General features: G+C 38.9%; 3 protein-coding genes and 7 non-coding genes across 11 annotated transcripts; 4 read left to right on the plus strand and 6 right to left on the minus strand.

Moving 5' to 3' along the window:
• Window positions 1-439: 439 nt before the first annotated feature.
• On the minus strand, window positions 440-3,336 carry LOC131674679 (cytoplasmic dynein 2 light intermediate chain 1). The gene is made up of 7 exons (XM_058953498.1): window positions 3,238-3,336; window positions 2,958-3,078; window positions 2,324-2,425; window positions 2,051-2,229; window positions 1,572-1,913; window positions 917-1,181; window positions 440-855 (listed from the first exon to the last, which is right to left on the minus strand). Exons 1-7 carry the CDS (start codon window positions 3,252-3,254, stop codon window positions 784-786), a joined length of 1,098 nt encoding a protein of 365 aa, XP_058809481.1. The 5' UTR covers window positions 3,255-3,336; the 3' UTR covers window positions 440-783.
• Window positions 3,209-8,919, minus strand: LOC131674686 (vacuolar protein sorting-associated protein 54). 2 transcript variants are annotated; one of them, XM_058953505.1, is made up of 14 exons: window positions 8,569-8,919; window positions 8,195-8,331; window positions 7,932-8,131; window positions 7,728-7,854; window positions 7,485-7,648; window positions 7,207-7,406; window positions 6,945-7,130; window positions 6,747-6,873; window positions 6,416-6,670; window positions 5,933-6,337; window positions 5,571-5,848; window positions 5,274-5,491; window positions 4,977-5,193; window positions 3,209-4,899 (listed from the first exon to the last, which is right to left on the minus strand). In XM_058953505.1, exons 1-14 carry the CDS (start codon window positions 8,667-8,669, stop codon window positions 4,638-4,640), a joined length of 2,877 nt encoding a protein of 958 aa, XP_058809488.1. In that variant the 5' UTR covers window positions 8,670-8,919; the 3' UTR covers window positions 3,209-4,637. The 2 variants fall into 2 exon arrangements, with proteins under 2 accessions (XP_058809488.1, XP_058809487.1); XM_058953504.1 differs by having other exon boundaries at window positions 7,932-8,331.
• Window positions 8,920-9,644: 725 nt separating this feature from the next.
• On the minus strand, window positions 9,645-22,509 carry LOC131674680 (kelch-like protein 10). The gene is made up of 8 exons (XM_058953499.1): window positions 22,286-22,509; window positions 21,737-22,052; window positions 11,866-12,318; window positions 11,610-11,779; window positions 11,091-11,260; window positions 10,862-11,023; window positions 10,583-10,784; window positions 9,645-10,088 (listed from the first exon to the last, which is right to left on the minus strand). The coding sequence occupies exons 1-8, from the start codon at window positions 22,507-22,509 to the stop codon at window positions 9,935-9,937; spliced, it is 1,851 nt and encodes a 616-aa protein (XP_058809482.1). The 3' UTR covers window positions 9,645-9,934.
• Window positions 12,703-12,774, plus strand: Trnae-cuc (transfer RNA glutamic acid (anticodon CUC)). The gene has a single exon. It is a non-coding gene; the product is annotated as a tRNA-Glu (tRNA).
• On the plus strand, window positions 12,850-12,921 carry Trnae-uuc (transfer RNA glutamic acid (anticodon UUC)). Its single transcript has one exon. It is a non-coding gene; the product is annotated as a tRNA-Glu (tRNA).
• On the plus strand, window positions 12,996-13,067 carry Trnae-uuc (transfer RNA glutamic acid (anticodon UUC)). The gene has a single exon. It is a non-coding gene; the product is annotated as a tRNA-Glu (tRNA).
• Window positions 14,494-14,565, plus strand: Trnae-cuc (transfer RNA glutamic acid (anticodon CUC)). The gene has a single exon. It is a non-coding gene; the product is annotated as a tRNA-Glu (tRNA).
• Window positions 18,570-18,641, minus strand: Trnae-cuc (transfer RNA glutamic acid (anticodon CUC)). Its single transcript has one exon. It is a non-coding gene; the product is annotated as a tRNA-Glu (tRNA).
• On the minus strand, window positions 18,863-18,934 carry Trnae-cuc (transfer RNA glutamic acid (anticodon CUC)). The gene has a single exon. It is a non-coding gene; the product is annotated as a tRNA-Glu (tRNA).
• Trnae-uuc (transfer RNA glutamic acid (anticodon UUC)) lies at window positions 19,020-19,091 on the minus strand. Its single transcript has one exon. It is a non-coding gene; the product is annotated as a tRNA-Glu (tRNA).
• Window positions 22,510-22,999: the final 490 nt, after the last annotated feature.

Consider the following 22,999-nt stretch of genomic DNA (forward strand, 5'->3'; position numbering starts at 1 on the left):
GGTCGGACTGCCTCGCGGACGCCGCGCGTCCTCTTTTTGCTCCTCTCGCTCTCTCTCTCTCTCCTCTCCTCCTCTCTCTCTCCTCTCTCTCCTCTCTCTCTCTCTCTCTCTCTCTCTCCTCCTCTTCTCTCTCTCTCTCTCTCTCTCTCTCTCTCTCTCTCTCTCTTCTCTCTCTCTCTCTCTCTCTCTCTCTCTCTCTCTCTCTCTCTCTCGCGGCGTCACCTGGGGGGACGACCGACTAGCCAGCGGACGCCCGCGCATGCGTCGGCGCAGGCGTATCAACGCGGCGCCGCGTGCACTTCTCGCTCTCGTTGTCCGCTCCTCGCCTTCTTCCGCCCCCCCCCCCCCCCAACCTTCCGTCTACTCCGGCCGCGGGGAGTCATCTTTTTTCGACAGGTGAGAGGCGAGGTGTGGTCGCGTCTTCTACTCCTTCCGGCAGTCGATTAGAACCCGGCGGCGTAATTGTGTCGGCGCGGCACTGATATTCCGTTAACGCCACGGTCCGCTGCTGTACGCGCGCCCAGGAATCGCCTACCGCGGAATCGTACGATTGTTCCTTTCGGCTGCGAGCCGTGCAATTACATATCACAGCCGAGCTGAGAAATGGGTCGAAGGCCGAGAAATTCAATCGGCGGCTCGCATTTCGTATTTCGCGTGTTTGCACAAGCGTTCCCCTCTTGCGGATTCGACGGTCGAGGCCTTGCGAACAGATAAACGGCGATCATCGCTTTTTCATCGTTCTCTTATTTTATTTGCAGCCAGTGTATTGACAAAGATACGCGTTCAGAAGGGATCCGGCACCGGGATACCGGCGACCGGCGCCTCGCGCATGTCCCTCAACAGTACGCTGATCTCCTGCAAGAATGATCGATTGTCAAAAGAGGACTCCGATCGCTGAGATACCAGTCGAACGTACCTGTTCGCGCTGCACTCGCAATCGGTCGACAATCGGCTCGGCGAAATTCGGATCGTCGTCGTTGTCGTCGTCGTCGTCGTCGTCTTCTGGATCGTCGCTCGCATCGGGCTGTGATTGCGGGAAGCGGCGTGTGTAGATTCGCTTGATCGCGTCCAAGGTCTCGGCGTAGTCGTCGTCGTGAGACGAGCGAAAGTCGATTGACGATACGGAGTCGTGACCTGCGGGCACCGATAATGCCTTCTCGTAGTCCATTTGCATGACTTTCCTGCGAAATTCGAAGTTGCGTTACACACCTGCCGGCGCACACACTTCGCTCGACCTTCGCCGCTGTAATTTTCACTTTTTCTCCGCGCGTGTACGGACCTCGAGAAAAAAATATATATTTTTATTTTTCTCGCGACGATATAGCGACACACTCGCTGTATCTTTCGTCGTATTTCGAAACTGTTTGTATGCTCGATCCTGCGAGCGTCGAAACCACAGAGTGGCATTTTTTTTTCTCAAGTTCTCGCGTATGAAAACGCCTGATTAGCCAAGTGGAATGGTAACGTAAGAGCTGCGCGCGACGTCTGTCTTTTCAATGAAAAAAAAAAGCACAAAAAATAAACAGAAAAGTCTCTCGCCAGCTGAGAAGTAACTACAAAGAAACACTTACGTGGTTTGTCCGCTGAAGCCGTAAAGCTTTAGCAATTCCTTGGTCCTTCTCAGTATCTGTGAGTCCTTAGCCGAATGAAAGTGCAGGGTGGCACCGAGCACGTGCGCGACGGCCCTCAGCGTTCGACAGACAAACTCTCGGTCGACACCCTCGAAGTCGCGGAACTGATCGTATTTGCCTCCGACGATGCATAGCCGCATGGGAAATAAATCACTCGACTCCTCGCGGCCTTCGCCGTTATTGCTCTCCGCCGCCGGTCGGCATGGCTCTCGAAGAGTTTTCAATTTGTGCAGCGTCATGTCTTGAATTAGCTGGGGGCTAAAAGTCGACCTGATGGCCTGTCTGCCGAGAGAGAAATTGGATGTTATCGCCGAGGATCGCATCGACGAACGGCACTCGACGGAACGAGATTGCCGCGCGAAAACTAATTGATTTGACGAGAGAGTGCATGCACACGAGCAGACGGTTGTCGGTCGTACCTGAGAGCGAGGTGGCATTCCTCGAAGCAGCGCCACATAACTTCGGGTTTGCCGAGATCCAATACAATAACGACGGTGATGTGGTGCGGCGCGTGGCTGAGGTTGCAGCCCGTCAGTGCGCTTGCAATTAAGCCTTCATCCGGCTGGCCAATCTCCCACACGTGTACCACGTCCTTCACCTGTGTCAGCATTTACAAATCGACTTTGCAGTTGGATGCCGCCTCTGCGGTCAAGGCGCCCTTTTGCCGTGTACTCGATATGCGAGCCGCTTACCAAACTTTTCCCAGCTTTTCGCCCGTACGAGTAGTCGATCGCCAAGGTTGGCTTTGGTGCGTCGTCCTTCTCAAGAAATCTATGGATCATCGTTGTCTTTCCCTACGAATGTGGCTAATTTATTGAGCCTGAGCGTTCAACTTACAAGCGTTTACGGACATTTCAATAGCGTTATTTGTTCGTTTTCTGTTAATGAACTGATAAAAGTGAGTTGCAAGCGTTATTTCAAACGACAGATCATTATATTTTTCGACCTTGCAAATGTTGCAAAGCAAAAAAAAAGAGAGTCAATGTCGACAAAACGTTTAATATATATCAGTAAGTTCATTTTCCCAAAGACTACCTATTGGCAAATTAGTTTTGTTACCGTAATAGTCTTTACTGATTGGTCCGGGAGCACTATTGCTGGAACGCTGGACCTTCCATTCTGATTTTATAGAACATCAGCAAAATAATTTTAGAAATCACTTTTCAACCGCGTCTTCACTCTCTAACTTGGCCAATTTGATTTATTAGTAGTTACGAAGTAAAAATTTTTTGAAAGTGTAGGAATATTTTAAGTAACTAACAGAGTTAACTTATATAAGTTTGCGAGAATGAATGGCCGACTCATGATTTTAAAAAATGTACTCACCACTTGTTTCGAGCCGAGAACGATAAGTGATTTTTCGTGACTTTCGTTGGGATCCGTTTTTCTCCTCGTTTCTTCTTCCATTGCATTTTTCAATGCTAACTCTTTGGAAGCATGTAGGTCGCTAACAAAACAATTTACTGTAATTTTTTTTGTGAATCGTTTGTTATTAGGACACTTGAATGGGGAAAGCGAATTAATACGATGAACAATGGGAAGTGAATGAAAGGACAACTCAATAATAGTAACTGTATACTACGTTATAGTTTATTGAATTACTTACGCCGCTCTACCGGTCATATTTACAAAATGGTAAATCCGAGATCCAAATCAACAATGCAACTTGCTCTTGTGTACTCTCGTACCGCGTAAAATCGTGGACACTCGGTGAATCGCGCTCTGTTTTCGCACTAGTTGCCATGGGAACGTAACTCGCACGCATACAATATCCACCCATTGAACAGAATGCGATACAGACAATAAGATTAAATATCGTCGGCTCTCTATACGCGCTTCTTTCTCTATCTACAAGTTTTATTGTACATGGACGATATAATAAACAACCATTGTTTGCCATGGAAATAAATTTTATCGAAACATCGGTGTAAATATGAAAGTCGACTAGAATTCTCATTACAATTTTTCTGCCTGAAGCATATATCAGTGCTGCGTTAAAACAAGAATGCTGATGTCTATTTCTGCACGTAACTTAAAGTTTTACTTTGCTTCTTTTATTTATTTTTTTTATTTTGATTTTCTGTTAACACACGCTGCATGTTCAATGATTTGCCTTAGTCTGCACGCAGCAGGATAAGGCCAAAATCAAAGATTAGATTTATGACTGCGGTGCATGAACTCTCTCTGAAAATTACTACAATTGCTAAACTACGTTGCCTGCTTCTCGGAGTAACAAGCTTCTTGGAATAATAACTAGTACATTCGTTCAAAGTTCTCTTGCCTTGTAATTTTACTTTATTTGATGACGTGTTCTCGGCACGACCCACCAGTACGACGTAGTTCATCAGTCTTAACAAAGAATCCTTTTTTTTAAGGGAAATTATCTGTGTATTTTCGAATTAATGCTTATATTTACAACTCGAAAATTATGTAACTTGATCTCTAACTACCATTTTTTTCGCACTATACATATGAGCAACCAATAGAATAATTATTTAGGACGTAGACTAGAAAAAAAAATAATATCAAATTTTCATAAACGCATTGCACTATAAAAAAGTGGTAAATAATTATTCTTTTATGATTAAAAATTTTTTTTTTCAGCGTCCCCTTTCACATACCGAAATTTAAAAAAGCCATAAATGTACAAGAATTGTTTCATAAAGAATCATGAAAGCATTATCCAGTGGCAGTGAATTCGGGATTAGCTTTTTTATGTAGATTGATACCTTTAATGACATCAATCTCGCGTAAATATCAGTTATCTCATGTAATATAATAAAAATGTAGATATTTTGGTCCTTCTAAATCTCTGCATTAAAGTCTACTCGCGTCAGTCTGCTTTCGTGTATATGTGCGCGCATGTGTACACGAGGTTACTCCCCAAATTTAGGCAATGGATAGGCATATATCGAATTAAACGACTAACGCGATTGTTATCAGTGGTCAGCTATCCCTGTATCGACTAATCGCGTCAATGATGCAGTAAAGAACGCGCTCTGCATGTTATCTAGACCATACGTCGTCCAAGCTATCGTTGCTTAATTCCTCAGCCGGTAACACTTTGAGATTTCGAAGGGTTTCCAAGTAAAATGTCAACTCGGACGTAACCACTCCGTGCTGTGGACCACCATTGTTTACGATGTTCATTTTGATTAACTGTTCTCGAAGCTTATCTTTAAATGACATGTTGACCATTCGGTAGAGTGATTGCACTTCGTCGTTTGGAAGAATACCTGACACTGCTTCGTGTAACTTTATTAAATGTCTGTAAAAATTCATTATCCAATTTAACTTGATTTTTCATTGATAGTAACATATGAAAAAAAAAAAAAAATTTCGTACCTAGAAATATTTCTAAAAGACTGTGATGGCACCGGTGGTTTCACAGCCCAACTGTTTATTTGACCTCCCATAAGATTATCTACAATTGTCAATATTTTTCCTTCAATTTCACGAATGTGCGATCGAATATCTCTTTCCACTGTATCCAGCAAAGTAACTCCTCCGATCATTGTCGGTATACCCATTACACTGTGATTAGAATTCTGTTCTGCGAGAGCTTTGAATAAATTAAATTTATTTTAGCTTATCAGTCAATGGTCCACACTTGAATTTTCGTTACGGTTATGTAGATTTTACCTTGAAAATGCGCTTTAACGAAAGGCATCAGCCACAGTACTAGTTTTAAACTTCGACCTGCTAAAACAAGTATTGTGCTAGTGATAGTCTTAAGACCTGCTACTTGCATAGCGCCAGCGCCAAGTACAAGTTGACAGCAACGCGAGTTGTAGTGACGTAATACCTCAGCCAATTGTCGACCTATCATGCTTGATAATGCTGACAGTTCACTGGCAGTTCTATAAAAGAAAATGAAATATTTGAAGTTAAAAGATATTCAGCTTTGATAATTTAATGCAACTATTCGTAAAATTGTACCTGCAATATTCCTGTATAATTTGAACTAATAATAAAACTGTTCCTACAACCGCATACTTTTCATCGCCAATATAAATAACATTAACCGATTTATCACTGTAGTTAATATCATCTTTATTCAACTCATAAGGGAAGCATTCGTTTTTGTGTATTGAAGTAATCAGTGCTTGAAATTCAGGCGGAATGTCGGCCTGCTTCCACTTTTCCGAATCTAATACTTGGCTTAATTTGTTTTTTCGATCTGCATGGAATTTTTGTACAAATTTACTTGCTTGTGCCTAAAAAATGATATTTAACAATTGTAAATACTTCCAAACTAAATTTGAATTTAGAAATTCGTGAGGTAAAAATGAATAAATTACCTTAAAAGCAGACCGAAGTGCAATGCACTGTTTCCCGCACAATTTTTCACAAGTATTTGTGAAACCTTCAACGATATACGCTAGTTTACAAACTTGTGCAGTAGTCGCTCTCTCGTTCAACCATGATTTATCATTCCAAGTAGTAGTTTCTTTATCAACTGATTTATTGGAAGTCTCGCTTGTATTCTTTTCCTTCTCATTCTCATTAGGACTCGCGGATACAAGAGTGCCTAATCTTTCGTGGCAGTAATCACATACCGCAGTTAGCATATCTGACAATTTAGTAGTGACACGCATGTGATGTTCGTCTGATAATAAACGATCCATTAAAGGCTCACTAGATCTTTCAGGTATCGTTTTCCCGGCTGCCATATCCGCTGTATCTTTCATTACATTTTGCACAGCCTGAAATTAGCAATTTATTCAGGTGAAAAATTTATTGAAAAATTATTTTCATAATTCGTGAAACGTATTTCAACATACTCTAATTCGATATAAAAGGTAGGTCAGTGATTGTATTGTATGATCTAAAAGTTTCAAGCGGTCATTGAGAGAAAGACCAGCGACTTCGAGAGCAGCTGCTTGTTGATCACTACAACAATCACTATCGGCTAATGCTTCAATAACCTGCTGCTTTGTTACAGCTCTTACTGTTGTAATTGCTTCTTCTTTGTATGTATCTATAAATTGGAAGTGTTTTTGGCGTAGCAAACCAGATATAATAGAAACTAATTTATCCTAAAAGTCAAATGGCAATTTAAAATGAAATCTTCTATACATTACTATTATTTCAATTTAATTTTCTTTTACTTACCCCATCTAGTACTGTGTTATCCCCATCAAGTGGCCTATTTAAATCTGCTGTTGCATACCTTTCAAATTCGGTATACAACATTTTATTAATAAGTTTTTCCATTTCTGATAATTGTGATCCTAAATGCCTGTAAATACATCAATCAGTCAGTAAAATTTTGATAAAAATCAAATTATTTTCCAAAAGACTAAAAATTACCTAAAACTATGTATTCCATTCAATTCTTGAAGTAATATTTCTTGAGTTGTAGAGATAACATCTAAGGCAGCAACGTAATCTGGTGTTGAGAGCAATGATTGAATCATCGGTTGACTTTGATGAACTGTTGCAATAAGTTTTAACTTTTCTTCCACTACTAAATAATTAGACCTTTTTCGTTCTAATCTGTTGGATAAAATATGTTTCTTAGTTTTCCTATTGTATAATTTATATAAAATAAAAAACTGATAAATAAAACTACCTTAAAACTTGTAGAGAATTTTTCACAATGTTACTGTCAATTTCATGAATATTTTGTCGAAGTGCTTTTAGAACAGTAAGGGTTTGTCTTAACTGATCCATTAGCACATCATGTGAAGTCATAGCATGAAAAAATGCTTGAGATTTTGAAGCAACTTGTTCAGCTATTTTCACTTCCACAACATCTAAATATTGTGTAAGCTAAAAAAAGCAGAACTAATTTATTTTTTGCATGTATTAAAGTGCTTGAAAAAAAAACAAAAAAAAAACTGTTTTTACCTTTTCTTGCATTTGCTTGACATTGTGACTTATGTTTTTACCTTCACCTAGTAAGCCTTCTTTAGAAAAAGCAAAAACTTCATAGAAATTTGTTTTTTTTGATAGTTCTAAGTTTGGATTGAGAAAAATTTTAGGTATACTACTCAAATCAAACTGTGACCGATCTGCTTATGAAAATTAAACAATTAGAAACACTAATTACAGAATGAATATTATTATGAAACAAAGAAATATATACATTACCCATTGGATCATTGCTAGAAGTGAATGTTTTGACTTTTCGAAGATTAGGAAAGTTCTGCAGCAATTCATGAGGTAAACTTGGAGGAAGATTTGCATTAGCATTCAGTCGTGTATGCTTACGATATCTCTGCAAAACAAAGTAAATCATGAGAATATACAATAGAATCAACAGTTTCAGTGTCTCTATAGGAGAAGTCAACGTACCCTAGTAATTTTTTTGAGATAAGATTCAAAGTGCTGCACAGTAACATCAGGGAGATACAAACACTTGGGAATCTCTACCTTTTCCACAAATGAATCACCCCAGGTCTTTGTGAGGAAATTGCTTTGCTTGCCTTTATTGGGATCATTAAGAACAGCAGGCAAGTTCTGAGCTGCTGAGTAAACAGACCAAGAGCTAGCATCTGCTGAAACTCCAGGAATTTGGCCATTGCTCTTTTTATGCTGTTGTTGTTGCTGTTGCATACTTGCGTGCTTGATAGCATGGGTTATATAGTCTTTGTCCGAGACACCCTCCAGAGGTAGGCTGGAGCAGACTCCATTATAACCATAGCGACAGACAAACGAGCCACCCTCCCGGGTACAGTGCTCCTCTCGCAAATGTCTGAAACAGTTTCATCACTTACTTTGACATCTGGCCAAAGTTTTTGAGGTTAGGTGACACATGACCGTGCCCAAGGATGATCAAGCCACATGTTTGTCGATACTATTCCAGAAATCAATCACTCACTCAAGCAACGTACATTCAGATAAAGTAAATATACTACAAGAGGTAATTTAATTAATTAGGTCAAGAGATTCATAAACGCGAACATCAACAGCAGACAACTCAGAAACTCACCTGATGAAATCCTGGATATGCTTGAAGCTGGGGCTGCTGGAGCAGTGCTCACAAAAAGGCAGTATCGTCGTTTGGGTCTCAGTCGTGAGAATCTTTGCCATGTTATTCCGGGTCAAGCAGCTGTTGGCGGCGATTGCCCCGCGTACTGCACCGCCGCTACTATCCTCTCCTTCGCTATCTGTGCGCACTACACTCGTAGCTTTACTCAAAAACTTCTCTGTCAGGGGAATGTTTCTACATGAGTAGGTGGGTGCGCCGTCTTCTCCGCATGGTTATAACATTTGACGCGAAAAGCTTTTTTCCAATGTATATCAAGGACAGCTACAAACCGCACCTGACCCGTGACGTCGACTGCTCTGCTGATGCTTCGCTAAACATGCTAGACAGCCGATGATCTGCGCGCATGCGTGTCAGTCGAATGCCGTCTCTTATGGGGGATTTTTGCACACGTGTATGTATATGTATATAGCTTGCGAATTATCGGGTGTTACTGCTTTGCGCTCGTTTTTCGACCACATACTTGCGTTGTATATAATTACAGTAAGTCTCACGCCCAAGAACGTAGTGGTCTTTCGCTATGTTATTTGTCGCGCGAAGACTCACTTACGATTGCCGATTATGGATTTCTGTCAGAAAATTTGTCGTCTATAGTCTTATTGAACGTTGGTCAATTTTTATTTAGTCGCAATGAATTTAGCGTTTAGGGTAATCGCACTTGAAGTTTTGCAAGGACGTTTTTATCGAATTTCCTTTGCACGTGTAAGCTATGCGAGCGCTACACTTGCACATGCCAAAAGTTTCAAGTAAGAATAATGCTTGCCAATTATTAACAACGTTAAAGTTATCCAGTCGCGCTGCGGCAAAACAAATTCATTAACGACGCTCGAATTGCAATGCAGTGCGCGACAATTTCTTATCTACTAACGTTACCGTTCGATTTTTCAACGCGAGGCGCGATTTCGCTTATGAAATCAATACATCAATATTCAAATAGTAGTGTAATCCTCGCGCGATAGTTTTGTATTATGCAACAACGCAGACGCGAATCTCGAATAGGAGTATCCGAAGAAATTCTTGTTAGAAGAGACTTTTGCACATTTACAGATAAGATACGAGAGAAATTTGCGAGGATAAGATATGCATGGTGGCCGAGTGAATTTCGAGCGAGCAGCGACGAATTTTAATCTCGGGGGAGTAAATGGAAAGGCGAGATTGTTATTAAGTGTGCGTGAAATTTAATCGAAGCCACGCGAGTTAAAATACATGAACGAATTCAGAGATCAAAACAATCGGGAATTTCAAGCGAACCAGCGGAAGAACTTGCGCCTCCAAAATCTGTCGATTCGCGACGTGCGACGTACGCGGTTCATTGATTGAGGTTGCTCTTGGTCTGTCGCTGACGATTCTCCTCGAGCAACTGTTCGCGTCGATTGTGCAGGTAATCGTGCACGTTCGGTGGATCCACCAGTACACAGGCTGACAAACCCGAACGGTTCACCCACATGTCGTCGGCTTTGTACCTGTTATCGATACAAGAATGAACCAAGTTACGGCGAAGGCCGAATTTCTCCAATAATTATTTGATTGCGGTGGCTCGCGACTTAGGGAGTTTTTCGTCTTATTCACCTTGAGCTGTGCGCTCGATTTCTTAAACGGATTATTTAATGAAAAAATATGAGATCTGCTTTCTAACGACGACCTTGCACTGTGAATTGCGGAGCCCAACGCAGACGCGTACCTGTCTCGCGTGGATGAATTTATTGGATAGTTTAAGAAAATGACTATTCGAAGGTCTTTGAACATTTCAAAACATATTATCTCAATAACTAAAACATATTACGATTAGTTTTTTCAATATTAGCACGACGGAAAAGTAATCGGTCATATTATTTGTTAAACAAATAATATCTAGGTTCGTCGTGCCACAAATGTTAAAGAAAAAAAATAAAAATGGAAAAACTGGAATTCCCGTGAAGTATTTCATTAAATCCTAAAACAACGAGACAAGGCATACCACTGATTGGTCTCGTCGTCGTAGCACTCGACGTGGCTCGTGGAGTAATTGGCGAAGCCTCCGATGGCGAAGATGCGGTCGTCGATGACTTCGAGGGCGAAGTTCCTGCGCGGCGTGTACATGTCTGGCGTGCGGATCCACATGTTGTTCTTCGGATCGTATCTCTCGGCCACCGTTACGCTCGAAATTCCGTTGTAACCGCCTATAGCATTGATTGGCCATCCGTTACCGTCACATTTTCGCACATACTGTCTTACTTTCGGACAGTTGTTCGAGCACCTATCGCGTAAACGGAGCCGTGGTAAGCGATGCAGCGAAGGCTGCAGCGTCTGGACCGCATGGGGGCGATAAGGGTCCACTGATTGGTGCGAGGGTCGTAATACTCGGCCGTATTGAGCAGCTCGCCGGCGCTGTTGCAACCGCCTGCCACGTATATTTTGCCTGTATCCCCAAAATAAAGCGTGACATTATAATTCAGAACGCGCGTTGAAAAATAGCAGACTCTCACCGTCGAGTGTAGTGCAGTCGCCGTCTGATCGTTGATAGCGCATTGGGGCAATGAGGGACCACTGGTTGCGTCGGTAATCGTAGCGCTCGGCGCTCGACAATCGGTGGAGCCCATCGAAGCCACCCATTGCGTATACCAAGTCGTTCAACACGGTCACGCTTACGTAGCATCTGATATTAAATTACAGATTTTTTTAAGCACAGCGTTTAACCGAGGGTACAGCTACAGCTAGTGTGTTGTACATTACACGTGAAAGCGCTGCTCTGGCAAAGCTAAATGATATTTTTACACGCACTAAAGTTTACAAATAACAACCTCTGCTCTACTTTACAAAATGATATTTTTACGTTAGTTCTGTATCCTTATTTATATAAAGAAATTACAGTTGATATTTGCTTATGCTGTTGTTGAGTCATCTATTCGTGCATTTTTTCATTAGTAACACGCTAAATTATCTCAGGGTCAAGCTGTAAAAATATTATTACAGCTCGGTAGAAGAAAAAGAAATCTCAAGGTAACCTCCTGAAGTTCATAGGCGCAACTTCTCGCCAGATTTTCGTAACGACGTTGAAGCGCCGACAGCTGTTGAAGAAACTGTGTCCATCGAAGCCCCCAACCACGTAAATGTTGTCGCCAATAACCGCGCTGCCGTGGTGTGCCCTTGGCCCGAACGGATCGACCTGCGGCACCTACAACAACTATTATTCCTCACGATCGAATTTTCGCAACGCGCCAAGGCAGAACGTTATAGTCAGTCGATAAAACCTCGGCGAACCTTGACCCAGCGGTCAGCCCTCGTGTCATACGTTTCCATGTAGTTTGTCGCCATGTCTTTGGTCCACCCTCCAATCGCGAAGAGGATCTCATACGGGATCCGTGGTCTCCCGATTTTCGGCGTCGCTATTTTCTCGTTGTTAATGCTAAAAGTTTCTAGCTCGTAGATGAACTTCAGCGCCTCGATGAGCATGGGCCGACACGCTTGGTTCCTAACTACGTAAGGGTGCTCCTTCACGTTCTCCATGAAATATTGAGTCTCCAGCAAACCCAAACGTATTTGGCTCATTAATTCGGCTATGTGTGCTTTGCGCTTCTTCGGGTCGTGGTCGATCCATCGAAGAACCAGCTCCCACGTATCTTCTTCGTTTTTCACGTTCAACTCGTCGGCGCTGATTAATGCCTTCAGGTCAGCCACGCACAGCGTGAGTATCTCCGAGCTTGTTTCGGCAATCTGTAAAAGTCAATTCAATTACGTGAGATTGGCGCTGCTTTTTTCAAATTCATCGTTTCATACATAAGAAATAATAATTTAGGAAATATAAACTTATTTTATTTGTTTATTATATAATAAATTTTTTATATTCTATGATCACCTTATAAAAATTATTTCAGTTTAATGTGCTAGCAACGGTTGGTAAAGTAGATTCCAAATGAAATTCTTGCTTATCGTATGGATTTTTATATTCTTCTTACAGATCACTACATTACAATAGTATGATGATGTTGAAAAAAAATTTTTTGATTTGAAGTTAATAAAAAACAAATTATAAAACCAACGGTTAACGAAATAGGTCATTCTCGTTTTTATATTACTTACGTGCAAATATTTTTGAGATCCGGTATGGTCTAGTGGCTAGGATACCTGGCTCTCACCCAGGAGGCTCGGGTTCGATTCCCGGTACCGGAAATTTTTTTTGTTATAGCAGTTTTTGAATTTATTAAATAAACAATTGTAAATTAAAAGTACAACTCGTATATAAAATCCGGTATGGTCTAGTGGCTAGGATACCTGGCTTTCACCCAGGAGGCTCGGGTTCGATTCCCGGTACCGGAAATCTTTTTGTTGTAGCAATTTTTGAATTTATTAAATAAACAATTGTAAATTAAAAGTACAAACCGTATATAAAATCCGGTATGGTCTAGTGGCTAGGATACCTGGCTTTCACCCAGGAGGCTCGGGTTCGATTCCCGGTACCGGAAATCTTTTTGTTGTAGCAATTTTTGAATTTATTAAATAAACAATTGTAAATTAAAAGTACAACCCGTATATAAAATCCGGTATGGTCTAGTGGCTAGGATACCTGGCTTTCACCCAGAAGGCTCGGGTTTAATGCCCGGTTGCTCGATAATTTTTAATATTTTTACTTACAACGTTTCGACAGTACAAGTAAAAAATACGCAGTTGCACTAGTTGCAGGCGCCGATTCCACCACAGTCTAAAGAAAACTCGAGAAATTAATAAACGACGTTAATATTCTATGTAAAAATGGAATATCAAACCGAACCCCACCACATCTGAAACAATAATTTCCAGAGATGCTTTCAATCTTTTCAATACCGATAAACGGCCCATTATTATAAATTTTCAAATGAAAATTTTGGCATATAATGAACAATATAATTATAGAATATAATGAAACATTTTTAAATATAATGAAAATATAATATGGCTATAACAACAATAGCCTTAGCAATCCCCCATAACATATTAGTTAAATACCTCGGTGTGCATTTAGACAGCCTGCATCACCTCAATGCCCTAATTTTCTTTCACAAAACGCTGTCTAAAAAAGCAACTTTAAATTCTAAAAAAACTAATTTGCGATATCCTATAAGGCCAATGACCACTTATACAGTGCCTGTTTGGTGGAATGTGAGCGCATGGATAATTGAGAAAATTCGCTGATTCGAGTGATCGTATCTCTGTTCCTGCCTACGTGTATTCAGACGCTTCGAAGACTAATTTTTTATAAGCAATTGTAAAGTATACGATACTAGCGACATTCCGAGAATTTACATTTTTATGCTCAAATTAACACGAGATTACTTTTTTAGCCTGTCTGATACAGCCAATGCATATTTAAAGTCATTTCCCTCGCTTATCGCATCTGAATGCGTGTTTGCCAAGCAGACAGGATACACAGCGCCACGGATGTGTATGTATTTCGACAAGAAAGTTCTGGTCTAAGATCTTGATAACGTTTCAACAAGCAGTTACATGAACGATGCATTGCTTCCTTCATTCGATCGGGAAATAAGACATTATTGACTGGCAGATAACCCACAAATTAAATCTAAAATTACGAAGTGCACTAGGTACCAACACTGGTTGAACTTTATGAAAAAAAGCTCTAGACCCGCAGATATTGTATAACTGTTTACAGTTTCTTATAAGAACTAAAATATTTTTTTTACAAATTTTGAATTTATTAAATAAAATAACTGCTAATTTATTTTTAACAAGAATAACTTATCCATAAAAGCCGATATAGTCTAATGACTAGAATACCTCACTCAGGAGATTCGAATTAGATTACTGTTGCCGAAATTCTTTTCGCTATTTTCTATTTTTAGCTTAACTAAATTTATTGATTTACTTTTGAGCATTGGTAACATACCCTCAAGATCCGGTATGGTCTAGTGGCTAGGATACCTGGCTCTCACCCAGGAGGCTCGGGTTCGATTCCCGGTACCGGAAATTTTTTTTTCAATTTTTGAATTTATTACACAAATAATTGTAATTTTTTTTAGTACAACTTATCCTTAAAATTTCAAAGATTCTAATGGATGTAGGACTGAACAACGTTTACAGTGCCAAGTACACCGACGATTACATTACAGTAATAGTTAACCGATCCAAAAATATAAAAAAAACTCGAAAAAATAAATAATAGTATTATAGCCATTATAGACCATTACTTTTAATCGAATCGTAAACCCTGCTAAGTACAAAATAGTAGTATTTAGAGAATCCTTTAATCGCATCAATCCTGATAAACGGGATATAATAAACAAATTTCAAATGAGAATTACTTAAAACAATGAAACTATCGCTATCTTCTGTAAAGAAATTAACATATATCTTGGTAAAAACTTTGATAGCTTAGTCCGACTCGATGTATTTATCATCATAACGCAGTTCGAAAAAAATACATTCCGAAAATTTTCAAACATTTTTTTTAACATGTCACTATCCAAAAAGGCGAAAATAATCTACTACCTCCACTTAATTCGACTAATTATTACATATGCACACCTGGTTTGGTTAAACGCCAGGCGCAATAATAGAGAAAATTAAGAGGTTCGAGAGAATGTGTCTACGCACATGCTTTTATTTGGAGAAACGCGAAGTGGAGAAACCTATGCAAACAGAAAATATTTCAATGCAGAATGAGAAACTGCCAACGAACTGACCATTTCAGCAATATGCCAACTGTAAAATGGAAAACAGATGCGTAAAGTGCAAGGAGCCCATAGACCGGCTGAACATAAGCTTACGAAAGTTACCGATAGGAAGAGACTTTACTGCGTTCTCTTGGGAAAAACAACGGATGTCTGTATCTCAAATTTGTCAAAACACTAAAACAGAAACAGAGAGAAATCGTGCAGAAAGAAACCGATCCGAAAACAAGCAGACTATTTAACCACGTTGCAGTGTACAGTGCGTTCGTGAGTTCAAAACCGATAATGTGTCCTACGCACAAGCAACTATACGCAGATTGTACGCGCCACAATCGAGTGTCATTTGAATAATTCCATGTCCGCATCGATTAAAAACTTCGAGAATAAATTTAATAACCAACAATTCAATAATACAGATCTGCAAAATAAAAGACTTTTTTTACTCCAAGAATACTAGTAATGTATCCCAACCTAAACGATTTTGTTGCACTGAACACGAATCCGGCCTTAAATTTGCTCTATCACGTCTGACTTTCGATAAATCCTAACTTATAAGTATAAAAAACATTTTAAAAAAAAACATGTTTTTTTGGCTATTGAGCTTTTACGACGTCACGAGAAAATTATTTTTCTATAAACGACTATCTAAAAATACATCTCTTACGCTTCAAAATCCATTTTTTAGATTTGGGCTATCTTATTTTTTCATTGAGATAACGTCAATTGAAATTAAGTATTTTAGTGGTATTTTAACATTGCATAGGTTATTTTTTTATCCAAGCCGATGCACCAGACCTTGCAGGTGACATTGTAAGAATATATAAGAGTTTTTTGAATCGCTGATTAGGAATCCGAGGTCCTTCGACTTTTATCACATCAAGTTCAAGGTTATTTGAAGGTCAAATCGTTTATTAAGAAAAAAATCTGAAAAAATTAGATATATATTTTTTGGATCGATGAATTTGAATATATCATTTATTTTACTCTACAAAGTCATATAAAGGTTAATTAAAGTATATTCCAAAGTCAGATAAACAATACAATAGGTTTAGATAAAACAATGACCTGTGGGATGTTAAAATACCACTAAAATACTTAACTTCAATTGACGATATCTCAATGAAAAAAAAAATATCCTAAATCTAAAAAATGGATTTTGAAGGGTGACGTACTCGTGACATTCTCGTGACGTAGTAAAAGCTCAAATATAGCCAAAAAACGTGCTTTTTTGCACTTTTAGATTAGGATATCTCGAAAGTGAGACGTGATAGAGCAATTTCAAAGTCAGATTCTTGTTCAGTATAACTATTTAAACACTAGACATACCGCCTGGATGGACCCAGTTTCACAAACAAAAGTTGACTAACCTAGTATGATAACAACACCCAAGGTTTCAAGGGGCGCGTCGTCCTCCCCAACGAGGCTACATTTCCTAGCCAGAATTTAGAATTCAGATCTCTGTGGTTTCAATTGAAGACGTCCAGTAACTAACACTGTAAATAACGAACTTATAACATGTGATTACAAGAGTGATCACAATGCTATTTTAATAAATCTCTACCAAATCCCTTGTCCACACAACGACAGATATACTGGACCCACATAATAAATTTCGATAAATGTATAAGAAACAAAATTAGCTAAATTCGGAAAGAAACCAAATGAAAGTACACTAGTACAATACCGTCAGAGCAAAACTTGACATTAAACTGAACAAAATCGAAAACGGAGTCATCGAGGCCAGTCTGGTATCCCTTGATACAGACCTATTGATAATGGTCTCAATTATGTCAACGTCAAAATTAGAAAGTTTTATAGAATAATATAATATATTTCAATAAATAAATTCCATAAAAACCAACGACACGACTACGCCACGAGAGATACCATCTGTTTTTTTCCGTCAATATTAAAAAATATCCTAAGATGTAGCAATTGTGACATCAAGGATTTACAAAGCGCAGACGGCATATATATAACTGATTCATCCGTTGCCATATTGAACGTTATCGGTGCGCACTGTGAGAAAGTAAACGCCCCGAAATGCTTAAATAACGGTACTAAAATTAAACAAATCTTAGTAACGCAAAAGACAAACCCAACAACGTCTCTCAAAGAAAATATTGACTATAGCAAACTTATTACACAATTCTCAGTTACAAATTTAGTCTGTTGCTCTGACATTTAATATGCTCTCGCATATTAAAATATATATCGAGAAAACATTCTCCAGACTACCTTTATTATTTATTACACTACAACAATCTAACAATTTTTTTGGCCGAGCTAACAATGAATAACAGTGGCATATGGATGATCCATGAGTTCCGGAATTCAGAAATTACAATACGTGCCAGACATAAAAACCGCAAGCAAAAAAAACTCCCAAGATTATGTCTCTGCTTATATGACTCTAGACAGAAACATATAATCTATCTTAACTAATGTAAACAAAAAATATTTTTCCAATTAACAATCAGCTTTTTATAAAACTGATTTCCTTCTATTTCCTCTATCAATTATTTTTCTTTCCTCTCTTGCTATGATATTTATCGATCACAGTCAGTCGCTTATAAATTTTTTATATTTTGACTTTAGTTTATAAGCCACATATATTATACAATTACAACACGTTTATGTTATCGCTACTACCTTGCACCGTGTCTTAACTACTTTATAGATATTGTAAATAAATGAATAAATAAATAAATAATACTCCTCTTTAAGCTTGCTTACTTTTGTTAAATTGATCTGGAAAACTTTCATCTGTAATTAACATTTATGACTGTATTCGTAACTAATGTATTTCTGAAGCATTGAAAAATTGATTTATAAAAGAAATTGATTCTCAGTGCTGGACTTTATTTTTGACATTGTTGATTCACTCTTCGAAACTCGATACATATACTAGTTCTAATATTCATATAAATGTTTTTTTCCGTGCATTAGTTTTTTGAATAAAAAAATAATAAAACGGTATTTATTTAAAAAAAATATTGGATACCTAAATTTTCTTGAGTGATTTTCACTGCAGATCGATGGATACAAAGACTATATGAAATATTCGATATTGAGCATAAAAAGTTTACCTAGACATTTTTATTTTTAATAATTACTATTAAATTTTCTGTTATATTTTAAGAACCATTGTCTTGAATAAAACCATTGAGAAATTTACACAAATAAAACTGTGCAATGGATATTATAAGACGGGTTCGGTGTAGTCGGAAGACACCGAATCTTTCGATCGCTTAAATCTATTCATTTATCAAAAGGAAATCTATAAATCGTAAAAAGAAATTCCGGTACCGGGAATCGAACCCGAGCCTCCTGGGTGAGAGCCAGGTATCCTAGCCACTAGACCATACCGGATCTTGAGGGTGTTTCACCACCACTCAAAAGTAAATCTGTAAATTTAGCTTGACCAAAAATAGAAAATAGCGAAAAGAATTTCCACAACGAGAATCGAATTTGAGCCTTTTGGGTGAGATATCCTAGTGATTAGAATATATCGGATTTCATGGATAGGTTGTACTTTTAAAAAATGAATTTGCAGTTATTAATTTCATAAATTCAAAATTTGCAAAATAAATTTCCGGTACCGGGAATCGAACCCGAGCCTCCTGGGTGAGAGCCAGGTATCCTAACCACTAGACCATACCGGATTTCAAGAGTAATTTATCTTCATGCAGAAGTGAATCTGAAAATTTAGCTTAACTAAAAGTTAAAAAAAAAAACAGCAAAAAAGAATTCCGATACCGGGAATCGAACCCGAGCCTCCTGGGTGAAAGCCAAGTACCCTAGCCACTAGATTATACCGGATGTTAAGGATGATTAAGCGTGAATTATTTGTTTTCAAAAAGCTATACGATCGTGACAATCCGGCTAAAAAAGCAGTAATAAAAATTCTTGAAATTCTAATTACTGGAAATAACGGATCTATGGTAGTGGCGTATAAAAACATAGTCAACTATTTTGGTATATATTCAGATAACCTATTTCACTTTATTAATCATATGAAAATGCAACTGAAAGAAGCGCATAAAGCATTTCGAAATTTCTCTAAAATATCTTTTGCTTATCCGTCAAATTGTCACATATACAGTACTCCTTTTGTGGAATTGAATGCGTTAATTGATTAAAAGTTCAGAAGATTCGAAAGGATATACCTTAGTTTTTATTTTGCACAAGTTGTTCAGATGTTCGGAAAGAAAATTTTCTATCAGTACCCATGGATGTCTATGAAAATCTAAGTCATGCGTGACCACTTGACCATTACCTAACACCTTGTGCGGTAGTCAAAATAATAATCAATGTAAATTAGTTAATCAAAAAGAGTACGTAGCATCACATCTGTTTTATGTTTATCGAAAAAAATGGTGTCATACAATATCTCGACAATTTACCTGTTATTTATCGTACAGCCAGATATGAATGTTACAAAAATTAATTATATAATAGCCGTACTTTCTCGGTAATCCAATCTCTACAGTATAATGCATTAATTCTTCTAATAAAGGAAATAAAAGAATACTATTAATTTATGAATGACTCACGAACCCACATTTTTTTGTAATTATATTTATTTTCATACTACTGAGCATTGTAAGGCTATTTTTGTAATTGACATACTGGCGCTTACATATGTAACTTTTGTAACTTTCAAGAAAATACGAAACATTTTTAAAGAAAATCTCGACGGTAGTGTGTGTAAACGAATTTCTGTAGCCACCATGCTCAACGATTTTATTGTTGTTATCATTGTCATTGTTACTTCAAGAACTAAATTTGTTTTGAATACTCAGACATAGGCACCTGCACTTCTTAGTCTTAGTTCCCTGTAGTCATATGTAAAAGCGTACAATCAGTTTGGTAAAATTAATAAGTGTTTTGTTAATGTTAACCGAACAAAATCCAGAGAAATTCGACGAGAGCATTCTATAGAAACACATTTAAGTAAAATCAAAATCCAAAAATAATACCAAATTTAGTTGTACTGTCCGAAATGTCGTTAATTTTAATTGTTAAAAAAACATGATGTTCGTGTATAAATAATGTACCTTATAGTATTTTTAATTATCTTCGCAAATAATGCACATCTAAATCCGTATAGTAGTAATTTGTGAAAGCGGAAAAAAACATAATGGTGGTCTCTCCCTCTTCTCGAATTTACTTGCACTAAAATTGACACTATCTTCCAGACTTATGACATATACGTGTATTTGCGCAAATCAAGGCGCGAATATTGGTATAAGTTTACGAACTCATGCAACATCACTGCGTGGGAAGACGAGAACCATTAGGAAAAGCGACGCGATGAGGGAAGCAGCCTTTTCCCCTCGAACGAACTAAAATAATTAGGGCCATTGGAACTAATGATCATTACTCGAGGAAGCACTTTATCGTCATCCCACGATCGCGAAAAATGTAATTTTTAGCCGAACAAATCACTGTACTTGCGGTGAAACTTGGGATTTATCTGCAAGAGAGAAACTAGCGACCTTACTCGCGAACTTTGTCGATCGTACACTGACCCGTAAAACCGCCGGATCTATGTATGTTGTTATCAAAAAATATATGACATTTCTATTGCCATATGTATATAAGCAAGTTCCAACTGGCATTCTCTGCTACGCTTCGAGCGTAAACAGTGTTGTCGCTGGAAAAATTACTCTCTGAGTCCTTTAGAAAATAGTCCCCTAGATTTTATGAGATTTTGTTTACATCGACTGTTTCGTTAGTGCCGTACTTACTTTCCTACATCGCAGTTGCAATTTATTAACTACTGAGATTTAGTCATTAAACTTTACCTATCTTTGCTAATAATAATAGTATAAAGAAACTCATTACGCGCACTTTCAGCTTGTAATTTGCAATCGTGACGTAAGAAGATAAGTACGGCACTGACGCAACAGCCAACACAAACAAAATCTCACAAAACATAGAGGGTTATTTTCTAGGAACTTGGAGAGCACTTTTTCCAGTGTCAACGCTGAGTGTAAAACATGCGCAGCGCGCCGTGGCGCGAAACACTTCCTAACCTTAAAGGGAATGCAGCAATTGTGCCCGAATTTTGACGAGGAAAGTCATATTGTTTCCCAGCGGGTCTTCTGGTATGCGAAAAAATCGTGTGTGCTCTCGTGTGTGGAAAAAAAACTAGGTCACACGTTTCAGGGGTTTCCAACTTAGCCGTGAGGGAATGACTTGCTTGCTTGCCACGTTGCATAATGTAGTGATTTTCAAGACACCGCGCGGAAAGTACGACTGCCGCACGTTGTCTTGAAAAAATACCGCGGTTAAGACGCTCAGCAAAATCGTCTTCGGGCTCGCGTGGCTCGTACACAAACCTCGCATGGGACAATAATTTATAGTTTCCCGCGCCAGTGTAGCTAAATGTATAAACTTTTGCTTGCGATAATACCAAATAAGCAAAATGTCTTTTATAAGTGAATCATTCGAGCGCGAACCTCTACGAAATTCTTGCAGATGTACCGGCGCGCCGCCTCCTCGAGCTCTTGGCAAAAATGTTCCCTGGCGAACAGCATAATGCCAATACAATTCTCGGGCACGAGATTTCGCTTGAGATAATCGCAGCACAGCTCGAGGACACCGAGTACGTCCAAGTAATCTGCGCTTACGAGGAGCTGGCACACGTTGGCTTTGTTGACGTCTAGTCGGTGCAGATATGCGTAATCCAACAGCTGATTCATGTCGTGGCTGTTCACGTTGGGGATCAGGAAATCCGTTCGTTTTTCGCTGTGCAGCGTCGTCGTGAATAGCGTTCTACAAAATGTACGTTATTTATTTTCGGGTGATTTTCAAAGTGGATTTTATTCATTCTCGAAGTATAAAAGATTTTCGGTTGACTTCGTTTCATTATTTTTAGATTATTTCAATTTCGTTTTAAAAAATGCGTTTGATATTTCGCATCAGAGAGCACGAAATAGACTTTATAAACGCTACAGAAGGTTTCGTCGAAACTGCACGATTAAAAATATTGATAACTATAATCACACCTAAAGTACGCACTGCAGGCAGACAGTATCGCCCGATGAATAGAAAATACTCCACCGTCCTCGAGTCTAATGACAGCATCGCACAACAAGTTGTTCTGCCTTAGATCGTACAACGACTGGAGCGTTTGGCTACTGCTAGGGCAACGGGACGCCAAACGTTTAGTGCAGCATTCGTTGCTTCTCGCATTATTGCTGGCATTATTATTATTCTCATCGAGCTCCATGTTTATTTCGGAATTTTGAAGGGCGAGTCCCGATTGCCGGCGGATAGGGGCTTGTTTTTTCCGAGTGCTCAGCAGACGACGTTGACTGTCTTCATGATGGCCGAAGAAATTTCGCGCCTACGGCGTTAAATAAGACGAGTCTCCGTAACGCATCGCCGCCTGAGTAAGGTTGTAGAAATTTTTTTTCTAACCTGGACGTGAACGTGAGGTTAAGCGGGTTTTTCAACGGAGAATTTTGCAGCGACTAACGTAGCCTCCTGGATTTTGGGATGCGAGAGAGTCTTGCGTGGAAAATTTGTAGCGGGTCGAAAAGAAAAAAAAGAATGATCGGAACCGAGAGGAAAAGAGACTCGGCGAGTCTTAACGTCGTCCACGGCAGCCCCTGAGATCTCACATATCCGCGGCTCGTTCGAGGACTGCTACGCCCGCCGCGTAAACATTCGAAACTCGCGCCGGCTACGTCATGGAACTTGTTTTCAGCTCTCGCTGA

The sequence above is a fragment of the Phymastichus coffea genome, unplaced genomic scaffold (assembly GCF_024137745.1).
Source record: "Phymastichus coffea isolate CEN01 unplaced genomic scaffold, Cenicafe_Pcof_1.1 PCOF00279, whole genome shotgun sequence".
Lineage (NCBI taxonomy): Eukaryota > Metazoa > Arthropoda > Insecta > Hymenoptera > Eulophidae > Phymastichus > Phymastichus coffea.

Bases quoted from the DNA above. Each gene is read 5' to 3' on its own strand.
- LOC131674679 (XM_058953498.1), bottom strand. The intron at 2,426-2,957 runs GTGAGTACATTT...CCACATTCGTAG, and splicing joins TTCTCGGCTCGAAACAAGTG to GGAAAGACAACGATGATCCA. The intron at 2,230-2,323 runs GTAAGCGGCTCG...ATGCTGACACAG, and splicing joins GAAAAGCTGGGAAAAGTTTG to GTGAAGGACGTGGTACACGT.
- LOC131674686 (XM_058953504.1), bottom strand. From the start codon at position 8,669: ATGGCAAAGATTCTCACGACTGAGACCCAAACGACGATACTGCCTTTT. The intron at 6,338-6,415 runs GTATGTTGAAAT...TGCTAATTTCAG, and splicing joins ACCTTTTATATCGAATTAGA to GCTGTGCAAAATGTAATGAA. The intron at 5,849-5,932 runs GTAATTTATTCA...ATCATTTTTTAG, and splicing joins CACTTCGGTCTGCTTTTAAG to GCACAAGCAAGTAAATTTGT.
- LOC131674680 (XM_058953499.1), bottom strand. From the start codon at position 22,509: ATGGAGCTCGATGAGAATAATAATAATGCCAGCAATAATGCGAGAAGC. The intron at 11,261-11,609 runs GTTACCTTGAGA...ATTTAATATCAG, and splicing joins GCGCCTATGAACTTCAGGAG to ATGCTACGTAAGCGTGACCG. The intron at 10,089-10,582 runs GTATGCCTTGTC...TATCGATAACAG, and splicing joins GACGACGAGACCAATCAGTG to GTACAAAGCCGACGACATGT.